Genomic DNA, 25,170 nt, shown 5'->3' on the forward strand with positions numbered 1-25,170 from the left:
AGTAGCCCCGGCCCAACGGAGCTAGAGCGGCGCGAGAAGAAGCGTGAGGGCGGCCAGGCGCGAGGGAGGGGCCTGCAGCGGGCCTGGTCGTGTGCGCTGGGTGGTGGCGGCGGCGGCGGCCTGGCGAGGTGAGCTCGCTTAAACCGCAGCTGGGCAGGCAGGCGGCGGCGGCGGCGGCGGCGGCGCAGCACCGTGGCAGTCGCGCTTGGAGGAGTCGTCCGTGCCGTGCCGAAAAGATGGCCGGGCTGTGAGGGGGCGGCGCTTGCGCTGGTGACCCCAAGTGTGCGGCTGAGAAGCGGAGGGGCCCCGCCGCCGCCGCCGCCGCCTGCCTGCCTGCCTGCCTGCCTGCCTGCCGGGCCTGCTCCCCGCCCCCTCCCGCCGCCGGGCCCCGCGCGCACTTCCTCCCGGGCCTCCCTTTCGGGCGGGGGCCTCCCTCCCGCCCGCCCGCCCGCCGCGCCAGGCGCAGCGTGGGCCCCGCGTCCGGCATGGCGAGAACGGCAGCGGCGCGCTCCCGCCGCAATAGCAACAGCAGCAGCCACAGCAGCAGCAGCAACAGCAACCTCCGCCGCCGCGGCTGCTGGCACTAGACCCGGGAATCCGACGCCTGCGCCGTAGTCCCCACCGTCCCGCTGCCTCCGCGACGTCGCTGCGATGGAGTAAGGGCCCCGCCGTCGGAAGAGAAACGTGTGGACCGCCTGGACCCCACCGGGCCCGCTCCCGTGCGCGCCAGCTCCACTCGGAGGTGCCTCCGCGGCCGGACATGCTGCTCGAGCGCAGGCCGCCCGCCGAGCCGCGGGGCTAGAGCGAACCCCGAGCCCGTCCGGAGCACCCAGCCGCGGCCGTGTCGGACGAACTCGATCGCTGATTTCGCTTGTCTCTCTTGGGTCTGCAAGTCTCAGGGACGGAGGAGGGGCGCCGAGGCCCCCATGTGTGGGAGGATTGCTTCAGCTTCACAAACTTGCACGGATTTTGGTTGCTGCTTTGGCCAGGGGACCTGCTCAGATTTCTTCCGAATTGTTGTAAATTCGCCATTGTTCCCTGGCTGCTTACAAACTTGGATCCGGAATTTCTTTTCAACCGGGAGCCATTGGTGTCGAAGTGTCTGCAATGAACCCGGTGAATGCTACTGCTCTCTACATTTCCGCGAGCCGCCTAGTGCTCAACTACGACCCCGGAGACCCCAAGGCGTTTACAGAGATTAACAGGCTCTTGCCTTACTTCCGACAGTCCCTCTCGTGCTGTGTTTGCGGTGAGACGCTTCTTTATTGTTCCCCTTTCCCTGCTTGTTTTCTAAAGTCCCTTTGGCAGTAGTAACGTGAACGGTTGGCCGGCCGGTAGTTCGTTTTAAGGGGTGGTACTGTGCAGTAGTACACGGTCGTTAGTTTTGAAAGTCGCCCAGGGACTTTTGCCCGGCGTTTCAGAAAGGCCGAGAGCCGTTTTCAGCCACCTTTGTACGGAGGCTTTAACGTTCAAAACGGTTTTATTTCGCCTTGACACATCTTTCTGGTGTTTTTTTTTTTTTAAATACATTTTAAAAAATTCCTCGACGGCTTCACGTATAGCGGTGATGTCTTAAATGGGGTTGAAATGCCAGCAGCATGCTGCCTTCTTTTTTAAACCTCTGCTGCGGGAACTGATTGAATACCATTGTCATTAAATGTGGTCAAACATTGTTAAGAAATATGCACTGCACTCGTGTTTTGCAGAGGGTGGATGGTATAATCTTGATGCACCTCCAGCCAGAGACTTCAGTGCCCCAGGTTCTACAACAGATGGTTTGAAGGTTAGCACTGACCTAATGAAGCTGATGGTACTTTTTAGTTGGTGAGATTTTTTTTTTTTTACAGACTAGATTTTCTGTAGTTTTAATGTCAGTGGCCTGGCATTGTTTATTTACTTGCTTATTTAAGACAGGTTCCTACTATGTAGCTTAGGCGGACTTCGAACTAGTGGTCTTAGTGTCTCAGTCTCTTGAATGCTGGTATTTCAGGCATGCATAGCCATGCCCGGTTTCAGGGGATTATTTTTAGATTTTTTTCAAAGGGTATTAGCCCCCGTCGGTTACAATACTTAATGAATCGTAAGAGATGAGTGAAAATATCGTCTAACTGGAAAGTGTTTAAAGGGTGATCACTCGTGTTAACTGGGCACAAATAGTATTTGACACTCAGAAAACCAGAACGATTATCCTCTGTCCCTCTTGAGATGGTATAAGTCCTCCGCCTATTAGAAAACGAGACGTTTAATAGAAATGAGAGAGCAACAAGGAAGTACTGATGATGTTCTCCACTTACTGTGCTTGTTGTAGGCTTTGTTAACCCAGACTCTCTATTCAGTCACAATTTAGACATTGAGGCCCTTGAAGTGGAGATAGTAATGGCTGAGCCATAGAAATGGTATTCAGGATTGATCCATCATTTTTGTATAGCTCAGGGCCGGATACTGAGGGGTGCCAAAAGGGTGGAGATTGGGTTTTTCCTGGTTAGGTACTTAATTTCATAAGCGTTTAAGCAACCAAGTGATTAAGCACTGCCTTGACGACTAACAGACACAGTACTTTTACAGGGAAGCAGTCACTCAGAGCAGATGATTAACTGCTGCCTTAGGCCTCAGCGTCTTGGTGTGTGAAGTGAGGGCTTTAGGGCTAGGTGCTGAGTTAGTTTGCTTTCAGTTTAGATAAAGCCAAGGGGAGTGGACTGAGAATTTGCTTGGTTTAATGGTATTCTCTCTTGCAGTCTCATTTTTAATTTTTTAGTGGCACTGGTCATCAAAATCAGGGTCTATTGAAGAGCTCCCTGCCTCTGAGTTCACTTACAGAGCGTGTAAGATTGAGGCTCTGGTGTGGCCCAGCTTCTCCCTGACACGCCTCCCCCTGTGTTTTTGAGGAGGATCAGTAGGTTTGTTGAAGTGGTAAAGTAGGGGACAGACAGGTCAGTAAGGTCATGGCCATATCATTCTGCAGACAGTTGTACTTAGTAAAGGCATTTTCAGCTAACACTTGAAAATATGTTAACCCTCTTTACCAGATGGGCAGGTCTTAGCTCTGCTAGAAAATGGTGATTTTGGATGGTGCTTGGTACTTGAAAACCTTACTTTGCTTTTTTTTTTTTTTTGGTTTTTCGAGACAGGGTTTTTCTGTATAGCCCTGGCTGTCCTGGAACTCACTTTGTAGACCAGGCTGGCCTCGAACTCAGAAATCCGCCTGCCTCTGCTGGGATTAAAGGCGTGCGCCACCACGCCCGGCTCTTACTTTGCTTTTTGCATTGGTGAGTGGGCAGCCCAGGGCTTTCACGGGCCAGATAAGCATCCTGCTCTACACTATTTTCTCTCTCTCTCTCTCTCTCTTTTATTTTTCCGAGACATGTCTCACTACATATACTAGGCTGGCTTCAAACTGGTGAAGATCCTGCCTCAGCCTTCTCAGTGCAAGGATTCTTGGTGTGTTCCACCAAGCCAGGTGGGATTTTAAATTATTCAGAGATGGTTTAACTAAGCATGGCCTTAATAATTTAAACATGGATTAAAAAAAAGACATTAAATATAAAGTCACATTAAAAAGATTACTTTTATGTGTTTGGCTGTTTTGTCTGTGTGTGTGTATACACTATGTGTGCTGTGCCTGAGGAGGTCAGAAGAGAGTTGTATCCCCTGGGAATGGAGTTCCTATTATGAGCTGCCATGTAGGTGCTGGGAGTCAAGTCCTGGTCTCCTGTTTGTGCTCTTTAACTGCTGAACCATCTCACTGGCCCTGAAGTTCCACATAAGAAGCCTATTTAATACTCAAGTCTTGGCAACACAATTGATTTTATGACTTTAACTTAGTGATTATTCTCTTTGGCTCTTGTCTCCTTTTCTTTCATATTATGGAAAAGGTTTGTGGGTTTTACTTAAAATTGGGTGGCCTTTAATGACATTTTGATAATAAGAGATATTCGTCTAAGTTTTTCCCCCATGCCCCACAAGCCCATGATTATGATTATGAAGAGAAAGAGAAATTATTTTTATTCAGCTCTAGCACTGCTTATTTTTGTGCCAGGTACAATCCCATAATTTTTTTTAAGCTCAAAAACAAGCTCACTAATAATATTCATGTGCAGTTTTATTTCATGAAAATACTAAATATGTGAAAACTAAGTTTAATTCTGTCTTGGTTCTGTAAATAGGATGTTGTATTTGTGGTCAATATTCCACAATAAAATAGATGTTTTTATTTATTTATTTATTTATTTATTTTTTTTTTGGTTTTTCGAGGCAGGGTTTCTCTGTTTCCTTGGCTGTCCTGGAACTCACTCTGTAGACCAGGCTGGCCTCGAACTCAGAAATCCGCCTGCCTCTGCCTCCCGAGTGCTGGGATTAAAGGCGTGCGCCACCACGCCCGGCTATTATTTTGTTTTTACCTTTTTAAGCATGTTATTTATATTTTTCTTCCTTACATTTCTTCCCCACTTTCTGGGGCTTGAACATGGGACCTTGTGCATATCATATACATGTATAGTTGACTAGCCGTCCTTGAGCTAATGACCGTCCCTCTTCAGCTTTGTGAATACTTGGCACTACAGTTCTGCACCCGTAGGGCCTGGCTTCCCTAAAGTTTCTTTTGCCTTAAGCTAATGCTCACTTTCTGTAAAGGTCCTAAAACTCAATTTGTTCCCTTCTGTGACTGTTCCTTGCTCACTCTACCTCTATAACCCTTCGTTGTAGTTGTTAGGCTATGTTATAGTTCCTTTCAACTCAGAGTTGATAGTTATCTTAGTGTCCTGGTGTATGTACGTCTCTGCTGGGGGGTCTCTGCACAACAAAAAATACTGTTTGTTGTGCATTTTGTGCTGCTCCTTTCACTCTTTTCTGCCCAAGGAGGGAAGGAGGAAGGGAGGGAGGGAGGGAGGGAGGGGAAAGGAAAGCCCAATGCTCGCTTCCAGCAGGTAGATGCAGGTAGATTTGTGCTCAGCTTTTCTACTTGTCTTAGGGCACCGTGACCATGGCAGCTCTTACAAAGGGAAACATTTAGCTGGGCCTGGCTTACTGGGTCAGAGGTATAGCACATAAGTGTTATGGCAGGAAGCATGGTGGCCTGGCAAACAGACATGGTGCTGGAGAAGGAGGCCAGAGGCTTCTATATTTGGATCTATAGGTACCACAAGGAGAGAGAGAGAAAGAGAGACAGAGAGAGAGAGAGAGAGAAAGAAAGAGGCGCGCACACACACACACACACACACACACACAAGCATAGCTTGAGCTTCTAAAACCTCAAAACTTTCCCTTGGTGATACACTTCTGCTCCAGCAAGGCCACACCTACTCCAACAAGACCTCAAGTCTTTATCCTTTCAAAATATTCCACTCCTATGAACCTGTGGGGTCCATTTTTATTTAAACCATTGTACTACTGAACACAAGTTGCTTTAAAATTTGCTTTAGTTAGTTTCCTTTATCTGTTTTTCCTTAAGTTATTTGTGGGCTTATTATTATTTTTTGAAATAATAATAAGCCTGAGTGTGCCTATGTGCCTCAGGGGCATGCAGGTGCCCTAGAAGGTCAGAAGAGGGTCTTAGAACCTGTGCAACTGGAGGTTTAGTCTGTGCTAGGAACTTAATCCCCGTTCCTTGCAAAAGTAGCAGGTGCTTGCTTGTTTGTTTAAGCCAGGGCTTCTCTGCGTGTGGACCCCTAGCTGTCCTGGAACTGGCTTTATAGACCAGGCTGGCCTGCCTTTGCCTTCCAGGTGTGGGAATTGAAGGCAGGTACCACCACCGCCTGCTAGTAGCAGGTGTTTTTAACTGGATAGCTATCTCTTCAGCTCCTATGGTGGGCTTTCTTCTTTTTAATTTGAGAGAAGGCCTCACTAGTCCTGGCTGGTCTGGAGTTTCTGTGTAGTCAAGGCTGGCCTCTCACAACGGACTGCCTGCCTCTACCTCCAGAGTATTGGGATTAAATGCAGTGTGCCACTGTGCTTAGCTGTAGTGTCTTAAAAGAAAAAAATTAAAAAAAAATATTCTATGTGTGTTAATGTTTTGGCTGCACTCATGTGTGCGTGCGTGTGTGCGTGCGTGCGTGCGTGCGTGCGTGCGTGCGCGTGCGTGCATGTGTATACCTAATATGTGCTCTTAGAGTCCAGAAGGTGTTAGCAGATGTCTTGCAATTGAAGTTAACAGATGGTTATGAGCTGCCATGTGAGTGTTGTTATCTGCTTAGTTTTCTCTCTAGCCCTGTCTTGAAACATTTTACATTTACAGGAGCAAATCTATCTACTGAAAGTCTTGGACTGGCACATACTGGATGCTCGATATCTCACTTACAAAGGTGGTTTTTTGTTTGTTTGAGATTTTATCTTTTGTATGTGTGTGTCACTAGTATGTATGCTAGTTTATATATCTGTAGTGTGTGCATGCAGTGTCTGTTGAGGCCACAAGAGAGTGTTGGATCTTTCGGAACTGGAGTTACAGACCGTTGAGAGCTGCCATGTGGATGGCAGTAACTGAACCAGTGCTCTAACTGCGCAATCGCTCCAGCCCCAGGGTGCTTCATATCCTATGATGAAAAAGAGCCTGTAACAGTCAGGTCACTTGTTAAATGTGGAACATTCACTGGATTACAGATTTGTTTTTTGAAGTGTTAACAATGTCACTGTTTCTTTTTCAGTTACTTTGTATATTTCAAGAGTCTGACATTTCTAATGAATGAGATGGCAGTGCTGCAGAGAATTGCTGTTCTTTCCAGATCACAGGGAGTGGCTGGAACAGTAATTGAGTACTGTTTTTAAGTGTCAGTACTAAGGTCTTATTTTTAATGTTAGCTTGGCATTGTCAGGTAGTTGGGTTTCTTTTGTTGGTCTGAGAATTGATACACCAGCTGTATGGATTTAAGGTTTTTGTAAACTTGTCAGTCTTCAAGTGGTATACATTTGATAAACAGATTAGACTGTTAGAACTTGAAGTTATTGTGGGAGATATTTGTAGTCCTATAAAATAATATGGTCAGATTTGTACTTTGGAATACAAATACTGTCCTGGTACTTTAATGAATCTAGAAACAAAGTGGTTTAGGCTTGCCTTTTAGGTATTATAATTCTTAATAAGTAGGCAGGACCTGGATTGGAGATTAATATTTTCCACTGACATAGTATGGATATAGTGACCAGTATTGTTTGTTGTTTTATATGTTAAGGACTTTAAAATGTACTGACTTTAAAAAATGTTTATTAGTGGGCTGGAGAGATGGCTTAGCAGTCAATAGCACTGGTTGCTCTTCCATAGGTCCTGAATTCAATTCCCACCAACCACATGGTGGCTCACAATCTACATTTAAAAAAAAGTGGGGATCTGATGTTCTTTTCTGTCATACAGGTATACATGCACATAGAACACTCATGTGCATACATAAATTAATCCTTAAAAATGTTTTATTAGTGTGAGTGCAAGATGTGTGTATGTGCATGATGTATAGGCATGGAGTTTGGAGGACAGCTTTCTGGAGTTGGTTCTCTTCATCTTTATGTGGGTCTGGGGGATTGAATTTTAAGTTGCCAACCTTGTATGCAATTGTTAGTAGCTGTTGAACCATCTCAATATCCCTGTATACTTGCCATCTCTTCATAGTCCTGCATATTACCTGGTGCTCCTATTACATGGTGCTGTGCGGTGGGTGGCTCCCCCATGGGCGGAGTCTTACTTTTACTTGGTTTAGTCACCACTATACCTCTGTATCTGACTGCTATTAAAAAGTACTTGTTGCTGGGATTTGAACTCAGGACCTTTGGAAGAGCAGTTGGCACTCTTAACCACTGAGCCATCTCTCCAGCACCAACCACTTGGTGGCTCACAACCATCTGTAACAAAATCTGATGCTCTCTTCTGGTGTGTCTGAAGACAGCTACAGCGCACTTATATATAATAAATAAATAAATAAATATTAAAAAAATTTAAAAAACTATTTGTTGAATGACTGAGCACTGAAGAGAACCTTTGTAGCATCATTAACATAGGAAGGATGGGCTCTGAGAGTGGAGGGTCCCTGTGAGAAGTAAACTAGCTTTATATGAAGGGTGACTTTGGTTTGGCTGATTTCCCCATTGTTAGTGAAGCCAGGGTGGACTCTCACTGGGTATAGTAGACGAGTGATGCTGCTGATCTCTTTCAGCTCTGGACTTCTGACTATCTTTGGACAGAAATACTCTGCTTTGTGCAAGAGCAAACTAATTTGTAAATACCAGGGGACTTCTGGTTCATGTGTGACTGACTTTATACTTTTTTCCTTTTAGAGAGAAGCTAAGTTAAAGGCCATCTGAGTAATTAGTTATATATGTATTATTTGTTTTAAAATTTTAGCTTGCACAGTCTTTTTTAAAAGATTTGTTTATTTTATGTATGTAAGTACACTGTGGCTCTCTTCATACACACCAGAAGTCATTGGACCCCATTACAGATGGTTGGGATTTGAACTCAGGACCTCTGGAAGGCCAGTCAGTGCTCTTAACCTCTGAGCCATCTCTCCGGTCCTCAATATTATTAATTTAAGGTTTTATATTTATCCTTTTTCTTAAACGTGAGTCCTTTTTATAATTAGTATGTCATTCTCTTTGAGTCTGATGGCACATGACTTTAATCCCAGTTCTTGGGAGGTGGAAACAGGACGACTCAGCATTGGAGACTATAGTCTGGGCTTCATAGCCTCAGTGCAGCCTGTAGAGTCTGGTAGAAGGCTTACTATTAGCATGTGCACCCTGGGCTTGGCTTTCTAGAATCACAAAAAGGAAATGAAATCAATAAGTTCTCTCTCTGTGTCTGTCTGTCTGTCTGTCTGTCTCAGCTAGGCTGGTTCGCTGGGCAATAAGCCTAAGGGGTCGTCCTGTTGTATACCTCTCTAGCCCTGAGATGATAGGTGGGCCCAGCTTTTTCTTTGGGTTCTGAAGAATAAACTCAGGTCATGTTTGCACAGCAAGCACTTAACTGACTGATCCATTTCCTCAGTTCTACTTTGCTTTTATAAACATTTATTTTGTATATGTGTTTATGTGCACACACTTACGGTTCTCTCAACCATGTGGATCCTAGGGAATCAAACTCAGATCTTCAGACTTGGCAGCAGAGTGTCTTTAAATGCTAAGCCATCTTATTAGCTCTGTGTGGGTACACTTGACTGCACTCTATGTATGCTTAATATAAATGGATATTATTTATCTTTTTTGTGTCTGGCTTATTTTACTTGGCATTATGTCCTTAGGTTTCTCCATGTTATATCATGCGACAGAATTTCCATTATAAGGCTGAGGAATAATTCTGTATTACACATGTATTTTGTTTTCCATTGTTCCATAGATGGGCATTTGGGTTGCTTCTGCCTCTTGGTTATTGTGAACAAGAATATATAAATACCTCAAGTATTACATCTTTCCTATTTGTAGTTGGTACTTTGCACAATTTCAATTACTTGTAGTCAACCATGGCCTAAAAATATCAAAGGAAAATTCTGAAAAAACACTAATTTATAAACATTAAGTTGGTCTTTGTTCTGTCCTGCTCTTTCTCCTATTCTGGATAAACCTTTTAGATACTTTGTATATGCTTTATGTATATACTTTGTATATGCTACCCACTCTATTGTAGTTAGTTGTTTTTGTTTTTTTGAGATAAGGTTTCTCTGCAAGCCCTGGCTGTTCTGGAACTCACTCTGTAGACCAGGCTGGCCTCGAACTCAGAAAACCACCTGCCTCTGTCTCCCAAGTGGGGTTAAAGGCGTGTGCCACCACTGCCTGGCCAGAGGTCTTGATTATTAAACTCACTATGCAAGATTTACACCATGATGCTTGTGTTCACATAATCCTTATTTTACTTAATAAATGATTAGAGGAGTGACTAGCAATTTAGAATTTTCTAAGAAAAGCATTAGAAAGATTTCCTCTAAGTGAAAAGGTGAAAGCTTTCAACTTAAAGAGGGTTCTTTAATTTTTTAAAGTTGTTAATTCTTTTTGTTGTTGTTGTTGTTTTGTTTTTTGTTTTGTTTTTTTCCAGACAGGCTTTCTCTGTGTAGCCCTGGATGTCCTGGAACTCACTCTGTAGACCAGGCTGGCCTCTGCCTCCCAAGTGCTGGGATTAAAGGCCTGTGCCACCACTGCCCGGCCTAACATGTTTTTAAGATCTTTCTGTCTCTGTTGTATATATGTATATGTGCACACTGTACATGGGTAAATACCCGAGAAGGCTGGAAAAGGGAGTCAGCTCCCCTAGAGCTGGAGTTACAGGTTGTGTGCCACTGAAGTGGGTGCTGGGAACAAAGCAGTCATCTGGGAAGAGCAGGAAGCACTCTTAACTGTTGAGCCTTCTCTTAGTCCACCTGTCTCCCCTCTTCTGCTCTTGCAAAGAGTTTTTTAATCTAGGAAATTTGCTGAACACTTCCTTTGAAGTAGAACATGGCTGGTGTAGAAATTTGGGCTTCTGGCCATGTATAATACAGAAGTCTAGAATTAGAGGAGACCAGATGGGTGAGTCCATCTGATGCATTTCCCAGGCTTCATAGTCAGTTGTTGGTATGGGCTGTCTCTGAGTAGCATTGTGTATATATTAGTGTCTATATATTTAGGGAAATGCCAGGTTATTTTTTCTTGGTGAAAAACCTTTGGTCAAAATTTGCCCTTCAACTGTTGGCAGGAAGATTTTGTCTTCTCTGAGACAGGAAGATCTTGGGTTACTGCTGTAGCAGCTTAGTGAGGATTTTTGTGTCCAAAGTACTGTCAAGTATGGCTGCATGAGGCAGTCTGCTCTAGTGGTCTGGACAAAGCATTTAATCTTTTTGTTTTATTGTAAAATGAAGTTTATTAGAGCTGAAATTTGAAGCCCAGTCTGGTGTCACATGTGTGTAATTCCAGCTCTTTAGGAGGCTGAGGCAGGAGAGTTCAAGTTTGAGACCATCTTGATTACAAATGAGATACTATGAAAAGAGACAGAACCCAGAAATCTGTTCAGGTGTGGTGATGTGTGTCTTTAGAGCCAACTGCTGCTTGGAAAGCTGAAAGAGGTCATTTGAACCCAAAAGGTTAGGATTAACTAGCCTAGGCAGTAAGGTGAGAACTCTGTTTTTAAAGACAAAACAGAAATTTGTTTATGAATTTGGCATTCTGATTGGTTAAAGTAATGTTTGTGTTACCACACTGCACCTACACCCCCTTACCTTACTTGACTGCCCTTGTAAGTAGTTGGGTTTGTAATCCAGAGGAATGAAGAGTGTGCTCTTGACACTAGACCCCTAACATTTCTCATGTTGGAACCGGAATTATTTTGTGAAACCTTGTTACTTGGATAAGAAAAAGAATTGCTTATAGATCTGTTGGCCAGAGAACACTTTTTTTTTTCTAGTCAGTTGAAACATCGTCACAAAAGTTGGTTCAGATCCTCTGTGTGCCTTTACTGAGTTCCTTTGGCTTCCCTAGGTGCTGAGCACCTGCAATCAGTTACTAGTGCTTTCTGTTGTCTTCAGAGTGCTAACTGTGGTTGTCTGTTTTCTGAAGCTCTGTCATTAGGCACATTAAGCACTTTTGAAAATTACAATAGTCTTTCTTCCCTAGTATTACTGTTTATTCTGTTGTCTTTCACATGGGGATTTGTTGCTTGAGATTGGTTTTTCTGCTCATTATGTCATGTTTTTATGTTTTGTATATGTGGTGAGTTTGACTAGATGCTAGATACTGTTACATTGTTACAAATATTCTTAAGCTTTTGTCAATTTCAGCAATTTCTGATAAACATATACATACATACACACACACACACACACACACACACACATACATACATATCTATTATCTTGAAGTGTATTCTCCCAGTGTGTAGTTCCTAGAAATGTTTTGGGTCTTACATGGAGATATTTGGTTCATTTTGAGTTTCTTTTTGTATTGGTGGGCTACAGCTTAATTCTACCTACAGCTTAATTCTACCTACAGCTTAATTCTGGCTACCTGGTTTCCATGGTCCATTTGTTGAAGCTTTTTTTTCTTGGTAAAAGCCCTCAGGTGTCTGTAGCTCCTGCAGCTCCTGCTCTGTTGCACTGGTATCATTGTGTAGCTGTTGTGTCAGTACTGTGCTGTCTGCTCCTACTGCTCCATAGTAATCTAAGATCAAGTACTGTGACACCTCCAGTGCTCCTCTGACCAGTTGAGGCCTTTTGTATTACTCTGTGAGTTTTACTGTTTTTAAAATAGTTTTGTGAAGAGTGTCATTGGGATTTTGATGAGAATTAGGATGAATTTCTACATGCTTTTGGTAATGATGCCTTTAAATGTCTTAAGAGAAGGGGGAGAAGTGCTGCTTAGTAATGTTTGTACCTCGAAAAGAATAAAGGCTGTGATTACAGTAGAGTGTTTGAAGTGAAGCCTGTAGTCATAAAAACATAAAATGAGAACCATTTTAGTAAAAACATAATTCCAAATATCAAAACACTTTTAAGTTTTTATTTTAGTTTATGAAACTTTATGATTTTTTTCAAAGATTTATTTATTTATGTATGTGAGTACACTGTAGCTGTGCAGATGGTTGTGAGCCTTCATGTGGTTGTTGGAAATTGAATTTTTAGGACCTCTGCTCACTCAGGTCAACCTGCTCGCTCAGTCCCTGCTTGCTCTGGCCCAAAGATCTAATTTTTATTAAATATAAGTACACTGTAGCTGACTTCAGATGTACCAGAAGAGGGCATCAGATCTCATTACATGTAGTTAATTGCTTTTGAACTCAGGACCTGTGGAAGAGCAGTCAGTGCTCTTCCCCGCTGAGCCGTCTCTCCAGCCCGTTTATGAATTTATAAATACGATTACTTGCTGGGTGGTGGTTGCTTACTCACACTTTTAATCCCAGCATTTGGGAGGCAGAGGCAGGTGGGTGTGAGTTCTAAAACCAGTGTAATCTACAAAGCAAGTTCTAGGACAGCCAAGGCTACACAGAGAAAACTCTGTCTTGACCCCCTCCCCCTATTTGCTCTTTTTGTCTCAAATGCATTATTTAGCCAAAGCTGGCTCTGAATGCCCGATCCCTCCTGTGTTATGGGATTGGGTGTATGCCACTATGCTTGGCTCTTATTTTTAGTCCTTTTTCTCTTTAAGACCTATGGAGGTACTATCTCTTAGGATGTAGGCCAAATCGGAGGCAGTGGGCATTCTGTTGTATTGTTGTCAACCTTACTCTCTTGAGACAGGTCTCCCTGGACCTGCGAGTGTGCTGATTTGTAGTTAGCTTAGCTGGTCAGCTCCAGTGACTCTTCTGTCCTTTAGTGTCCTTAAGCTTATGTGGCAAGCTCTGATCTCACTGAGTCATCTCCCCAATTCCCCAAATGTTACAAGATGTGTTTTAAAATTTTACATGAATTGAATATACATTTTTGCCTGCTTGTATGTATGTGTATTGCTTGTGTGCCTGATGTCCATGAGACCAAAAGAGGGTGTCATGCCTGGAACTGGGGTTATAGACTGTTGTAAACTGTTTTTTGGGTGCTGGGAATCAAACCCAGGCCTTCCGTAAGAGCAGCAGCTTAAAGAAGCTGTTGTTGAGCTTTCTCCACTCCCCTCCCTCACTACCCTCCTCCACTCCCCCTTTATCACTGCACGTTTTTAAAAGCAGATTTTAGGGAAAAAACAAGTTTCTTGTTAGGGGAAAGTCACAATTTGTATGTTTTGTTACTGAGTTTTATATTATGCTCTCGCACATACTGACTATAGTTTTTCGTTTTTTCTTAAAAAAACATTTAATCACAGTTTCTATTCCATTGATGACTTGATCAGAAAGATCTCCCGGAATTTTTTTTACTATGAAGGTTTTTATGCAAAGAACAAAAACAAGGCTATGCCATTAATGGTTTCTAAACTTGTTTGCTTATTAGAATTTGGGAGACCTTTTCTAAAAATGCACATATTGGGCCACATGTCCCTAGCCTGCATCAGCTCTGGAGTATGGCAGGTGCCTGCCTGTGTGACAGGTGACAGCAGTGTAGTGTTGGAATACTGTCGGTGTGAGGTTAATAGTTGCGCCTTGAAAATAGTGTATGCATCAGTAAAGTGAAGGAAGTAGTGCTGTGCTAATCAAATTTCTCCTGGTCCTCATAGTCAGGTCCAGGCCGTCCAGGGCAGAATAGTGAGACACTGGAAACAGAAGTGTGGGAAGGCAAACCTTCTGATGTAATGGAACAATAGTTTGTAAAGTACAGATCAAAACTGATTGAGTGATCATTACAGGTGTGCATCTTGTCTTGTTGTCAGTAGTTAAGTGAAAAAGTATCGCTTTGCTAAGATATGGAAATGGTGGAATAGGACAGAAGTGTTCTAACTACAAACTATAAAAGTCCCATTTGTTACTAAGATAAAGATATCCAGGCGTCTTCTTTAGTTCTTGCTAGAATAGTAAATGAAGCATGACTTGTTTATGAATCTGTTGAGGGCTTGAGAAGTTGTACGTCATCCATTTAATTATCTTGGTGTTGATTTTTTTTAAAAAAATATATTAATTGCTTGTAGAGACTTACCTTATAAACTATTGACTTAACCACCTTGTGTACCAGAATTTATTTTGTTGTTTAGTTTATTTAACTCTTTTTTTTTTTTTTTTAAAGTAGAGACATTCTAAATACTTTTTTTTTATGAGTACACTGTAGCTGTGTTCTGACACACCAGTAGAGGGCATCGGATCCCATTACAGATGGTTGTGAGCCACCATGTGGTTGCTGGGAATTGAACTCAGGACCTCTGGAAGAGCAGTCAGTGCTCTTAACCACTGAGCCACCTCTCCAGCTCAAACTCTGTGGTTTGATATTCAGATGTCAGTAAATAATTTGGCTTCAGTAATATACAAAATTGTAGTGTTGAACTGTTCTTTTTCTTAGTCCTTAATCCTTTTGTCAAACTGGCATGTGTGTGACCATCACTGGTCTCTCAATACAGTAGTACCTAGTTATTTAAAGTGATGATATATATAGTGACTTAAAAATAATTACTTGGAGCTGGATGAGGTAGTGTATAGGAAGTAGAAACATGAGGATAGCTTCAAGTTAAAGATAAGCCACATCCCTTCTCAAGAGGAAAAACAAAACAACAGCATCAAACACACACACACACACACACACACACACACACACACACGCACACACACACTCACGCACACACCAAAAACAAGCAAAATTACCTTGATGTTTCTTGTTGTTGTTTGTTTTGTAGAGCCTACCTATTGGAGGAGATCACAAGTTCAGCCCCCTTTCCCCAACTTGGTCAGGTGATCAAAATATTCAGTCATCATGTTTAGTGACTGTCATCTTCTTTCCTTACTTTAAATTAAAACTCATAATGTTCTGTTAATGCTATAATCATGTTAGATGCTATAAAGAAAATAGGGTTTGTGGTTAGTGATAGCTGAAAGGGGTTAAGGCTATTCTGAACATCTCTAATAACTTCTAATAGTTTTATTATTAATTTTTTAAATAAATAAATGTTTTGAGGCATTTATTTTCCTTGTGGTAAACCATTAGAATAAACCGGATGGGCATAAGTTTTAACAGATTCCAAGTGCTGCTTAATCAGAAATTTAAAAACAAAACTGACTTTGGGAATGTCAAGAATAAAATTATATTTTAGGTGGATTCTCTGATCTCATTTTTTTAAGTTGAGCTTATTTATTTATTTATTTTTATTTATTTATTTATTTATTTATTTTTGGGTTTTTCGAGACAGGGTTTCTCTGTATAGCCCTGGCTGTCCTGTAACTCACTTTGTAGACCAGGCTGGCCTTGAACTCAGAAATCCGCCTGCCACTGCCTCCCCAGTGCTGGGATTAAAGGTGTGCACCACCATGCCTGGCAAGTTTATTTTATTTATTTTTATTTTTATTTTTTGTGAAGAAAAATTTTTTTATTAGGTATTTTCCTCATTTACATTTCCAATGCTATCCCAAAAGCCCCCCATACCCTCCCCCCAAGTTTATTTTTTAAGATAGGGTTTTTCTGTGTAGCTCTAGTTGGTTGTTTTGGAACTGTGTGTGTACCGGGCTGGCCTCAACTCAGATGTTCCTGCCACTGCATCTGGAGTTTTGGATTAAAGATAATCTACTAGTATGCTTGACTTGAGTTTTTTTTTTTTTATTTTTTTTATTTTGGGCTTTTTTGGGTCAGGGTTTCTCTACCCATCCTTGACTGTCTTGGAACCCTCTATGTAGACCAGGCTGGCTTCAAACTCTCATCTGCCTCTGCTTCCCAAGTGCTGGAATCAAATGTATATACCATCATACCCAGCCTAATTTTAATTTCAATTTTATTGGCAACTATGTGTTTAATAGGAATGCACATGTGTACATGAGTATGCATGTATGTAGGTTTCTGTGTTTATGCATGTGAAGGTCAGATTGCTCTTTACATTATTTACTAAGTCAGGGTATTGCTGTTTTCAGAACTTGCCAGTTCTAGCTAGCTAGTATTCCCTGGGGAATCCCGGGTCTTCCTGTAATACTGGCCATTAGGCTCACCTGGTTCTTGCTTTATTTGGGAACCTGAACTTTCAACTTTATGGGGCTAGCATTTTGACCAGAGTCATCTCCTTGGTCTTTTTTATTTTTTATGCAGTAGCTCCATAGTTACATATTTTGCCTCCTGAAACACCTTTAAAGAGGCTTAGACTTCAACATATGCCTGCAAAAAACTGTATTAAGCACAGTTTTGTTAGAATGAAAATAAACTTGTAAAGATGACTATTTTATTTTATTTTTATTTATTATTATAAATATGTACACTTTGCTGTCTTCAGACACACCAGAAGAGGGTGTCAGATCTCATTACAGGTGGTTGTGAGCCACCATGTGGTTGCGGGGATTTGAACTCAGGACCTTTAGAAGAGCAGTCAGTGCTCTTACTCACTGAGCCATCTCTCCAGCCCCTATCACAGACTTTTGACTTGGGAGAAATACATTTACTCATTATGGATGGATGACTGACTGAGAACAGGGTCTTGCTATGTAGTCCAAGCTGGGCTCAAACTCCTGATCTTGCTTCAGCCTCACAAATGTTGGGATTACAAATGTGTTCTACTAGACCTGGCTGTTTGTTTGAGGCTTGTGGGTTTCTGTAGCCCAGCCTGGTCTGGAATTCACTGTAATAAAAAGCTGCCCTCAAACACACAACACTTTCTGTCTCAGCCTCTCTGGTGCTGATTATAAGCGTGAGCCACAATGCTTGGCTTCTTTCAGTCTTTAATACATGACTTTATATTACTAGAATAAGAATCTATGCTGAGTGGTTTATGAATAAGATTCAGTATTATGTATTATTGTAACACCTCAAGAGGCTTAGGGCTTTAACAAGGCCTGTTTATTAGATTTGTCATTTTTGATTTATTGCTCCAATATAAATGATTATATGTTTTACACATCCATCAATTTTGTATATAATCTAGGCTATCTGAATACTATCATTTATGGTAAAATGCTGTATACAAGCAGTTTCAGCTGTTGTCAAATGATGTGGAGGCTGGACTTTGTTCCTTATTGGGCTCTTTTGCAGCAAAGGTAACTCTGCCTCCCACATATGCTGTATTAGTCACTGTTGTATGGTGTGAAGATAACATCATGACCAAGGCAATTCTTAAAAAACACAAGCATTTCATTGGAGCTGGCTTACAGTTTCAGATGTCTATTCCATTATTATGGCAGGGAGCATGGCAGCTGGCAAGCATGGTGCTAGAGAAGTAGTTAAAATACATACCAAACAGCACTTCTCCCCCTCTTTTAAGACATTTAAAGGCATTATTACCAAAAGCATGTAGAAATTCATCCTAATTCTCATCAAAATCCCAATGACACTCTTCACAAAACTATTTTAAAAACAGTAAAACTCACAGAGTAATACAAAAGGCCTCAACTGGTCAGAGGAGCACTGGAGGTGTCACAGTACTTGATCTTAGATTACTATGGAGCAGTAGGAGCAGACAGCACAGTACTGACACAACAGCTACACAATGATACCAGTGCAACAGAGCAGGAGCTGCAGGAGCTACAGACACCTGAGGGCTTTTACCAAGGTGCCAAAGTTTTACACTAGAAAAAAAGCCCGTAAAGATTCCAAAGGAAGAAGGGAGTGCAGTAAGAAGAGGTGATTCTGTGTTAGATACCCATCTGTGATACCCATCTGTTTAAAACTTGCCTCTCCTTCCTGAGTTTTGGGATTAAAGGTGTGAGATTTGATTCCTGTTTGTTGTGTTCATGTGTAAGTTGCTGGCATTACATTTTAGTTTAGTACTGTCTGCCATTGTAGGCTTTAGTTTATGATTGTTATTACCTCCAGATCCAGTGTTCTCAGAATTTTTGTTTTTGTTTTTTTAAGCCACTGGCATTTAAGTGTATTAAGTGCTTGTCAGTTATGTAGGCATGTATGTGTGTGCGTCCATCTGTCTGTCCCTCTCTGCTTTCCCACCTGAATTTTCCCTAGTAATCTGATTAGAATTTTTTTTTTTTTGTTAGATTGGGTAATCAAATGGATAATCAAAAAGACTGTGCTTCAGCCTGGTGTGCTGCTGATGGTGCTTTCTGAACAAACAACTGTGTTACTGATGTAGGTTGACTGTGAATACATCTGTGTGCAATCTTTGTTGTTTTGGGTCTTGAATTTATAGATTGCCCCTTCTAGGGAAGCTGTGAGCAAGAGCCATAGCTCTAGCTCTTGGTACTTTTTTTTTTTTTTTTTTAAATATACTGCAGCTCAGGTTTCCTGAAACTCGACCTTCTGCCCTCCAAGTGCTGAGATTACAAAAGTGTGTGTGTGTAACTTGTATATAAGTGTTTCTAAATACTTTTCTTCCTAAATATTTAAAATATCTTCTTGGTGCTGTTTTAAGTAGGAGTGTTCAGAAATATAAATTACTGAGAGTTCATTGGTAATACATAGAAACTCACAGTTATATACAATGTTTTCTTGTGGCCTTCTTAAACTCAGTGGCTCTCAGAGTTCTTGTGTATGGCTTTCTTGGAATTATATATAGATTCTAGATAAAGATATGGGAGTATCTAACATCTTAGAGAGTTTTACATCTTCTTTTTCAACAATGTCGTCCCCCCCCCCCAATCCCCTTAAGGACCTCAAGTGTATGTTTGTTGTAGGTTAAAGAAGTTATTTTTAGTTTGCTGGAGATGAATGTTATAAACTGAAAGGTTTTGGGTTGTATGTTGTTGGACTCTGTGGCTGTGTCTTGTCTTCTTGATGGCTTTTGTCATTATTTTCTTGTATATATGGCCTTAGTTCCATGGGGCTTAATAAATTTTTTTTGTCTTGAGATTTTTGGTGTTAGTTATTTAAAAATTAAAAATGAAGGTGTCAGGGAGATGGCTGAGTGGGTAGAGTGCTTCCTTTGCAGGCGTGAATGGAAGTGCTGTCTAACCCCCACACTGGTAGGGTGGAGACAGGCTGATGACCCAGTAGAACCTACCCTTCTATTGTTCTTATTTGTAGGTCATTTATAATTTGATAGCTGTCTCAAGTTGGAAGACCATTTTACCATGTGTGTTTGTGTGGTATGTGCACATATGTGTGCAAATCATGTGTGCAGAGGCTGTAGGAGAGGACATTAGATGTCCTGTTCTATTTATTCTATTGAAAGGTGGTCTCTCACTGAACCTGGAGCTGGGAGCCAGTGAGCTCCAGTGGACTTCCCCACTATTCTACCCCCTGCTGCTAAAGTTACACAAGTGTGCCACTACAACCAGCATTTTTATGTGCTTTCTGGGGATAGGAACGCAGCTCCTCATACCTGTGCTGTACACATTGTTAGCCCTTCCCAGCTGAGCCAGCTCCCCAGCTCCACTTTCACTTTCATAATCTGTTGCTGTACCGAGGATACCTATGGTTTATAATAGAACAGTTCTTTTGAGTTTTGGCGTCCAGTATTACTTCCATTTTTCTTTATTGTAATATGTTTAAACATAATGGCCCACGTCTGTGTTTTAGAGGAAAGTTGTTAACCTGAAAAAAGTCTATTGAGCCAGGCATGGTGGTGCACAAGTTTCTCCCACCAATCCCAATCTTGTTCTTTTGAGTCAGGGTCTCTATATAGTCCTTGGCTGCCCTGGAATTCACTATGTAGAGACCATGCTGTCCTTGAACTTATAGAGATTCACCTTCCTCTGCCTCTATAGAGTGCTGGGATTAAAGATGTGCACCACTGTGTCTGGCTCACATATCCCCTCATTTTATTCTGTTCTTATGTTTTAGTCCTTGTGGGAGATTTGAATTGAACAAAACTCCTTTTAATGAATGAGCCCTTACTCCATTGTAGTTTACATTTTGATCTTATGGCTCATATATATAATTACAGGTTGGAATTAGATTTGTACCAATTCTGTTCAATAAGTTGTCTATTCTTCTGTTGTATTAGTTTGGGGCCTCAGGGGTTTTAAGCCTACATTTTACCACCACACTTACTTCCTGATAGCTTTTGGAGAGAAGACCATAAGAAGGTTGGTGTTAACATTTTGTGGGCAAGACCAAAATCCAGGAAGACTGTGATTTGAGATAATGGACTGGAGACTATGTTACAGAAATGAAGTAAGATGTTGACTATTTCTCCAGTTATCTCTGTATACCCTCCCTTTCAGTCTAGTGAGTCTAACCAATTTCAGTTTAAGAGATTAATGTCTGAACTCCATTATATGAAACAGTATATTAGTTTTGCTAAAATCTGTGCTTTCCTCCTCCTCCCCTTAGGACATTTGCTTCAAGATCCTATTGCACCCACCAACTCCACCTGCCAACATTATGTCTGCAAAACTTGTAAAGGCAAGAAAATGATGATGAAACCTTCCTGTAGCTGGTGCAAAGACTATGAGCAGTTTGAGGAGAACAAGCAGTTAAGCATCCTAGTGAATTGCTACAAGAAACTGTGTGAATATATAACCCAGACGACACTGGCACGGGATATAATAGAAGCAGTTGACTGTTCTTCTGATATTTTGGCTTTGCTTAATGACGGATCATTGTTTTGTGAGGAGACCGAGAAACCTTCAGATTCATCCTTCACTCTGTGTTTGACACATTCCCCTTTACCTTCAACTTCAGAACCCACAGCTGATCCTCAAGCTAGCTTATCTCCATTGTCTGAGAGCACCCTCAGCATTGCCATTGGCAGTTCTGTTATCAATGGTTTGCCTACTTACAATGGGCTTTCAATAGATAGATTTGGTATAAACATCCCTTCACCTGAACATCCAAATACAATTGACGTGTGTAATACTGTTGATATAAAAACTGAGGATCTGTCTGACAACCTGCCACCTGTCTGTGACACGGTAGCCACTGACTTGTGCTCCACAGGTATTGATATCTGTAGTTTCAGTGAAGATATAAAACCCGGTGACTCTCTTTTGCTGAGTGTTGAGGAAGTACTCCGCAGCTTAGAAACTGTTTCAAATACAGAAGTTTGCTGTCCTAATTTGCAGCCAAACTTGGAAGCCACTGTATCCAATGGACCTTTTTTGCAACTTTCTTCCCAGTCTCTTAGCCATAATGTTTTCATGTCCACCAGCCCTGCACTTCATGGGTTATCATGTACAGCAGCAACTCCCAAGGTAGCAAAGTTGAATCGAAAACGATCCAGATCTGAAAGTGACAGTGAGAAAGTTCAGCCACTTCCAATCTCTACTATTATCCGAGGCCCGACACTGGGGGCATCTGCTCCTGTGACTGTGAAGCGGGAAAGCAAAATCTCTCTTCAACCTATAGCAACTGTTCCCAATGGAGGCACGACACCCAAGATCAGCAAGACTGTACTTTTATCTACTAAAAGCATGAAAAAGAGTCATGAACATGGATCCAAGAAATCCCACTCTAAATCCAAGCCAGGTATTCTTAAAAAAGACAAAGCAGTAAAGGAAAAGATCCCTAGTCATCATTTTATGCCAGGAAGCCCTACCAAGACTGTGTACAAAAAGCCCCAGGAAAAGAAAGGATGTAAATGTGGGCGTGCTACTCAAAATCCAAGTGTTCTTACATGCCGCGGCCAACGCTGCCCTTGCTACTCTAACCGGAAAGCCTGCTTAGATTGTATATGTCGTGGCTGCCAAAACTCCTATATGGCCAATGGGGAGAAGAAGCTGGAGGCATTTGCGGTGCCAGAAAAGGCCTTGGAGCAGACCAGGCTCACTTTGGGCATTAATGTGACTAGCATTGCTGTGCGTAACGCAAGTACCAGCACCAGTGTAATTAATGTCACAGGGTCCCCTGTAACGACATTTTTGGCTGCCAGTACACATGATGATAAAAGTTTGGATGAAGCTATAGACATGAGATTCGACTGTTAAATCAGTGGGTCTTTAAACCTACCCTTTGGTAGGAAATAGCTACAGTTTTACGGCAGCTATGGTTCTGTTGGTTTAACTTGCCGGAGCTCCTGCATATAGATCACTTGTATCAAGTGTTTTCATTGCTAAGTTATATGTGTTAGTGTCGGGGAAATAGTTTGCAGATAATGGAGGAGTAACCCTACAACTATATGTTCTTAGTTCTTACAGAACCTCATAGTTTGAGAACAAATGCTGATGCAACTGATTTATACAAAATGAACTTTGGCAAGGAAATAACAATAACCTCATTGTTTATGGTCATGCTTTGTGCGTAATCAAAGTTGATGATTCAAATGTAAGGAAGTGGTATCTAGTCAGTCCATAAAGATTGTGCTAATTTTTTTGTGGAAAAGTAGCCATTAGTTTATCAGGAGACTTTGTGCTGCCTTCAAATGCCGCACTGATATTTCTCCTGTTGAAAAGCTGATGTGTCCAGCTCAACCTTTGTGCTGACATGATACCATTTCTGATCATGAAAATTGGCTACTGGCGTGTATGTAGCAGTTCTTAAATCAGCAGTATTATGAAAGAAAATTTCCCCCTCATTAGAATGTTTAAGAAATCTGTCTTTTAAAAAAGTGAACAAATAAATTCTGTCAGACCACAAATGTTAAGCTGTTTATGCTTTAAATATTTATGAGCTCAGCCCTCCTTTCCAGTTATCTGATTTACTTCTATGAGAAGATCCTAAGTCCTTTCACTTTGAGCAATGTTCTATTTGGTAAATAAAGTGAAGAGCTGTTTTATTCTGAATATAACTGAATTTATATAGTTCATGACAGAATTTTTAAAAAAATATAAAAAGAATTTAAAAATTGGGTTTTATTTAAAGGAATTCTGGAATAATGCCCCAAATGTGCCCAGACTTACACATTACACTTATTGCCATTGACAACTTCTTTTTTATTTATTCCCTATTTGCCACAGGCTTTACCTTGAATATGCTCCTTTTTTTCTTTTCTTTCTTTTTTCTTTTTCTTTTTCTTTTTTTTAGGGTGCTGTTCAAAATGAAGGCTTCTTTATCAAGGCTTTAATAAAAAATGCCTTTAATGAAGCCTGTGCATTTAGGTAGGTCTAAAGCTCGGAGGGTTTTCTTTAGAATGCTCTTGCATGTAAAGCACAAACTGTTTCAGTTTTAATGCACTTCCTCCCACTAACTTTATGGGGAAGATAAACATTCTGTTGATGGGAAGTCCTAGTCAGTTGCTTGAAAGAGCACAGCCCAGGTTAAGCAAGGACTAGGTGTAGAGAGAACCTTGTGATTTCAAAGAGTTGCTGCTTTGGCAGTGCTTATTTTAAGAGAAATACTGCTAGGGAAGTTCCAACTTCTACTGCATTCACCATCTAGTGAGATCTGATGTGTTGAAGTTGTTTTGATTTGGCACACAGCATGTTCAATGATGGTTACTCGCCTCATAAAGACATGGAGAAGAATCCTTTGGACACAGAGCAGATGACACCTCCTGTTTTGTAGTGTATCCTGGTGTCATTTTCTGTGGATGTGGTCAGGTAGTTGTTTTGTTGTTGTCATTGGGCTTTTTAAAAAAACAAAAAAATACCAAAAAAATTTTTTTGGTCTCTTTGGGTAGGGCGGGGGTGGGCTAAAGCCATAGGAAGGAAATGTGATGTATGTGTCCAGTATGTACGATTTTGTTTTTGTTTTGCAAGAAGAGTTGAACTATTTTTGATAACAAGAGTAAATGGTGGAAAAGGCTTCCTAGTTGTCTTGTCTTTATTTGCTTACCAAGTTTTGGAATTTTATTTAAATCTTTAAATGATAGCAGTGTCTTATGAAACATGTATTTACCTGAAATTTGTAACAGTTTTTGTGTTGAACCATATTCCCTGCTATATAATCGTGTAAATCTGTTTTTTATTCACTAATGATCACTGCAGAAATGACTAGAAATGAGATTGTACACATGGATAATTAGGCTATATTTTGCAAATCTCCCAAACTTAAAATTCATGGATTACCTAATTGCTTCCCAAATTTGATCACTTTGTTTCTTGATGCATGGGAGGTCGGCAATATAGACAAAGTGGACATTAGTATGTGAGGGCCTTGATTGATCTGTAATATTGCCAATGATGAATTCAGGTTGTTTTTAGCACAAGTTTCTCTTTTTTATGCTGGTATTCTCACTGCCACATTTTTGGAAACCTGTATGACACCTTAAATCTATCAATAAATGATAGTTTTCTAATTCTATGTTGTAGAATACTGAGGAGTTTGGGATAGCATGTTTTGAATGGTCTGTATTAGCTGGGGGAAAAGAACTTTATTACAGTGCCTTGGTTTTTTATATTGTTTTTCTTTATGACGTGTGGATTTTTAAAAAAGTAATGTTGACAAATGAATTAGCTGTGAATTTATTGAAGTAACTGGACTTATCCATCAGGATATGAAATTACTAAACAAGAAAAAAACAAGACTGCATTTAAATTGGTATATCATGAATAATCTGAGTCCTTGCCATTAGAGAGTTAAACTTTTTCTTTTTGGTTAGATTTGTTGAGTGTATATTTTCTTTATGAAGTCCTAGGGTAAAGGCTCTCTGTAAATTGCTTTCTTAAAAAAAAAATGATAACCTTACTGAAGAAAAGTAAAAATGTTAAACAAATGAGTAGAATTTTTTTTCTGTAGGTAACAATGCTTTTAGGATATAAAACTCAAGACGGTATGATCTGGAGCTAATACTCTGGTTTCATTTTAGATACCCAGTTACATGCCTTTTAATATATAGATGAGGTTAAAGTCACCTTTCATCCTGGAGAAGCCCTGTATCCCAAAGGAAAACACTTCTCAGGTTGATAGATTGTATTCTTAAGAGTTT

At 41.0% G+C, this 25,170-nt stretch overlaps 1 protein-coding gene across 3 annotated transcripts; it reads left to right on the plus strand.

Moving 5' to 3' along the window:
- The first annotated feature begins 477 nt into the window (after positions 1-477).
- On the plus strand, positions 478-24,047 carry Msl2 (MSL complex subunit 2). 3 transcript variants are annotated; one of them, XM_021172972.3, is made up of 3 exons: positions 1,099-1,249; positions 1,707-1,824; positions 20,700-24,047. In XM_021172972.3, the coding sequence occupies exon 3, from the start codon at positions 20,780-20,782 to the stop codon at positions 22,289-22,291; it is 1,512 nt and encodes a 503-aa protein (XP_021028631.1). In that variant the 5' UTR covers positions 1,099-1,249; positions 1,707-1,824; positions 20,700-20,779; the 3' UTR covers positions 22,292-24,047. The 3 variants fall into 3 exon arrangements, with proteins under 3 accessions (XP_021028630.1, XP_021028631.1, XP_021028632.1); XM_021172973.2 differs by having other exon boundaries at positions 1,164-1,249; positions 1,707-1,783; XM_021172971.3 differs by lacking the exon at positions 1,707-1,824 and having other exon boundaries at positions 478-1,249.
- Positions 24,048-25,170: the final 1,123 nt, after the last annotated feature.

The sequence above is a fragment of the Mus caroli genome, unplaced genomic scaffold (genome assembly GCF_978045245.1).
Source record: "Mus caroli unplaced genomic scaffold, Mus_caroli_1 scaffold_11, whole genome shotgun sequence".
Lineage (NCBI taxonomy): Eukaryota > Metazoa > Chordata > Mammalia > Rodentia > Muridae > Mus > Mus caroli.

Excerpts from the sequence above, each read along its gene's own strand:
- Msl2 (XM_021172971.3), top strand. The coding sequence starts at position 1,108 with ATGAACCCGGTGAATGCTACTGCTCTCTACATTTCCGCGAGCCGCCTA. Across the intron at positions 1,250-20,699 it reads CCTCTCGTGCTGTGTTTGCG|GACATTTGCTTCAAGATCCT; the intron begins GTGAGACGCTTC and ends TCCTCCCCTTAG.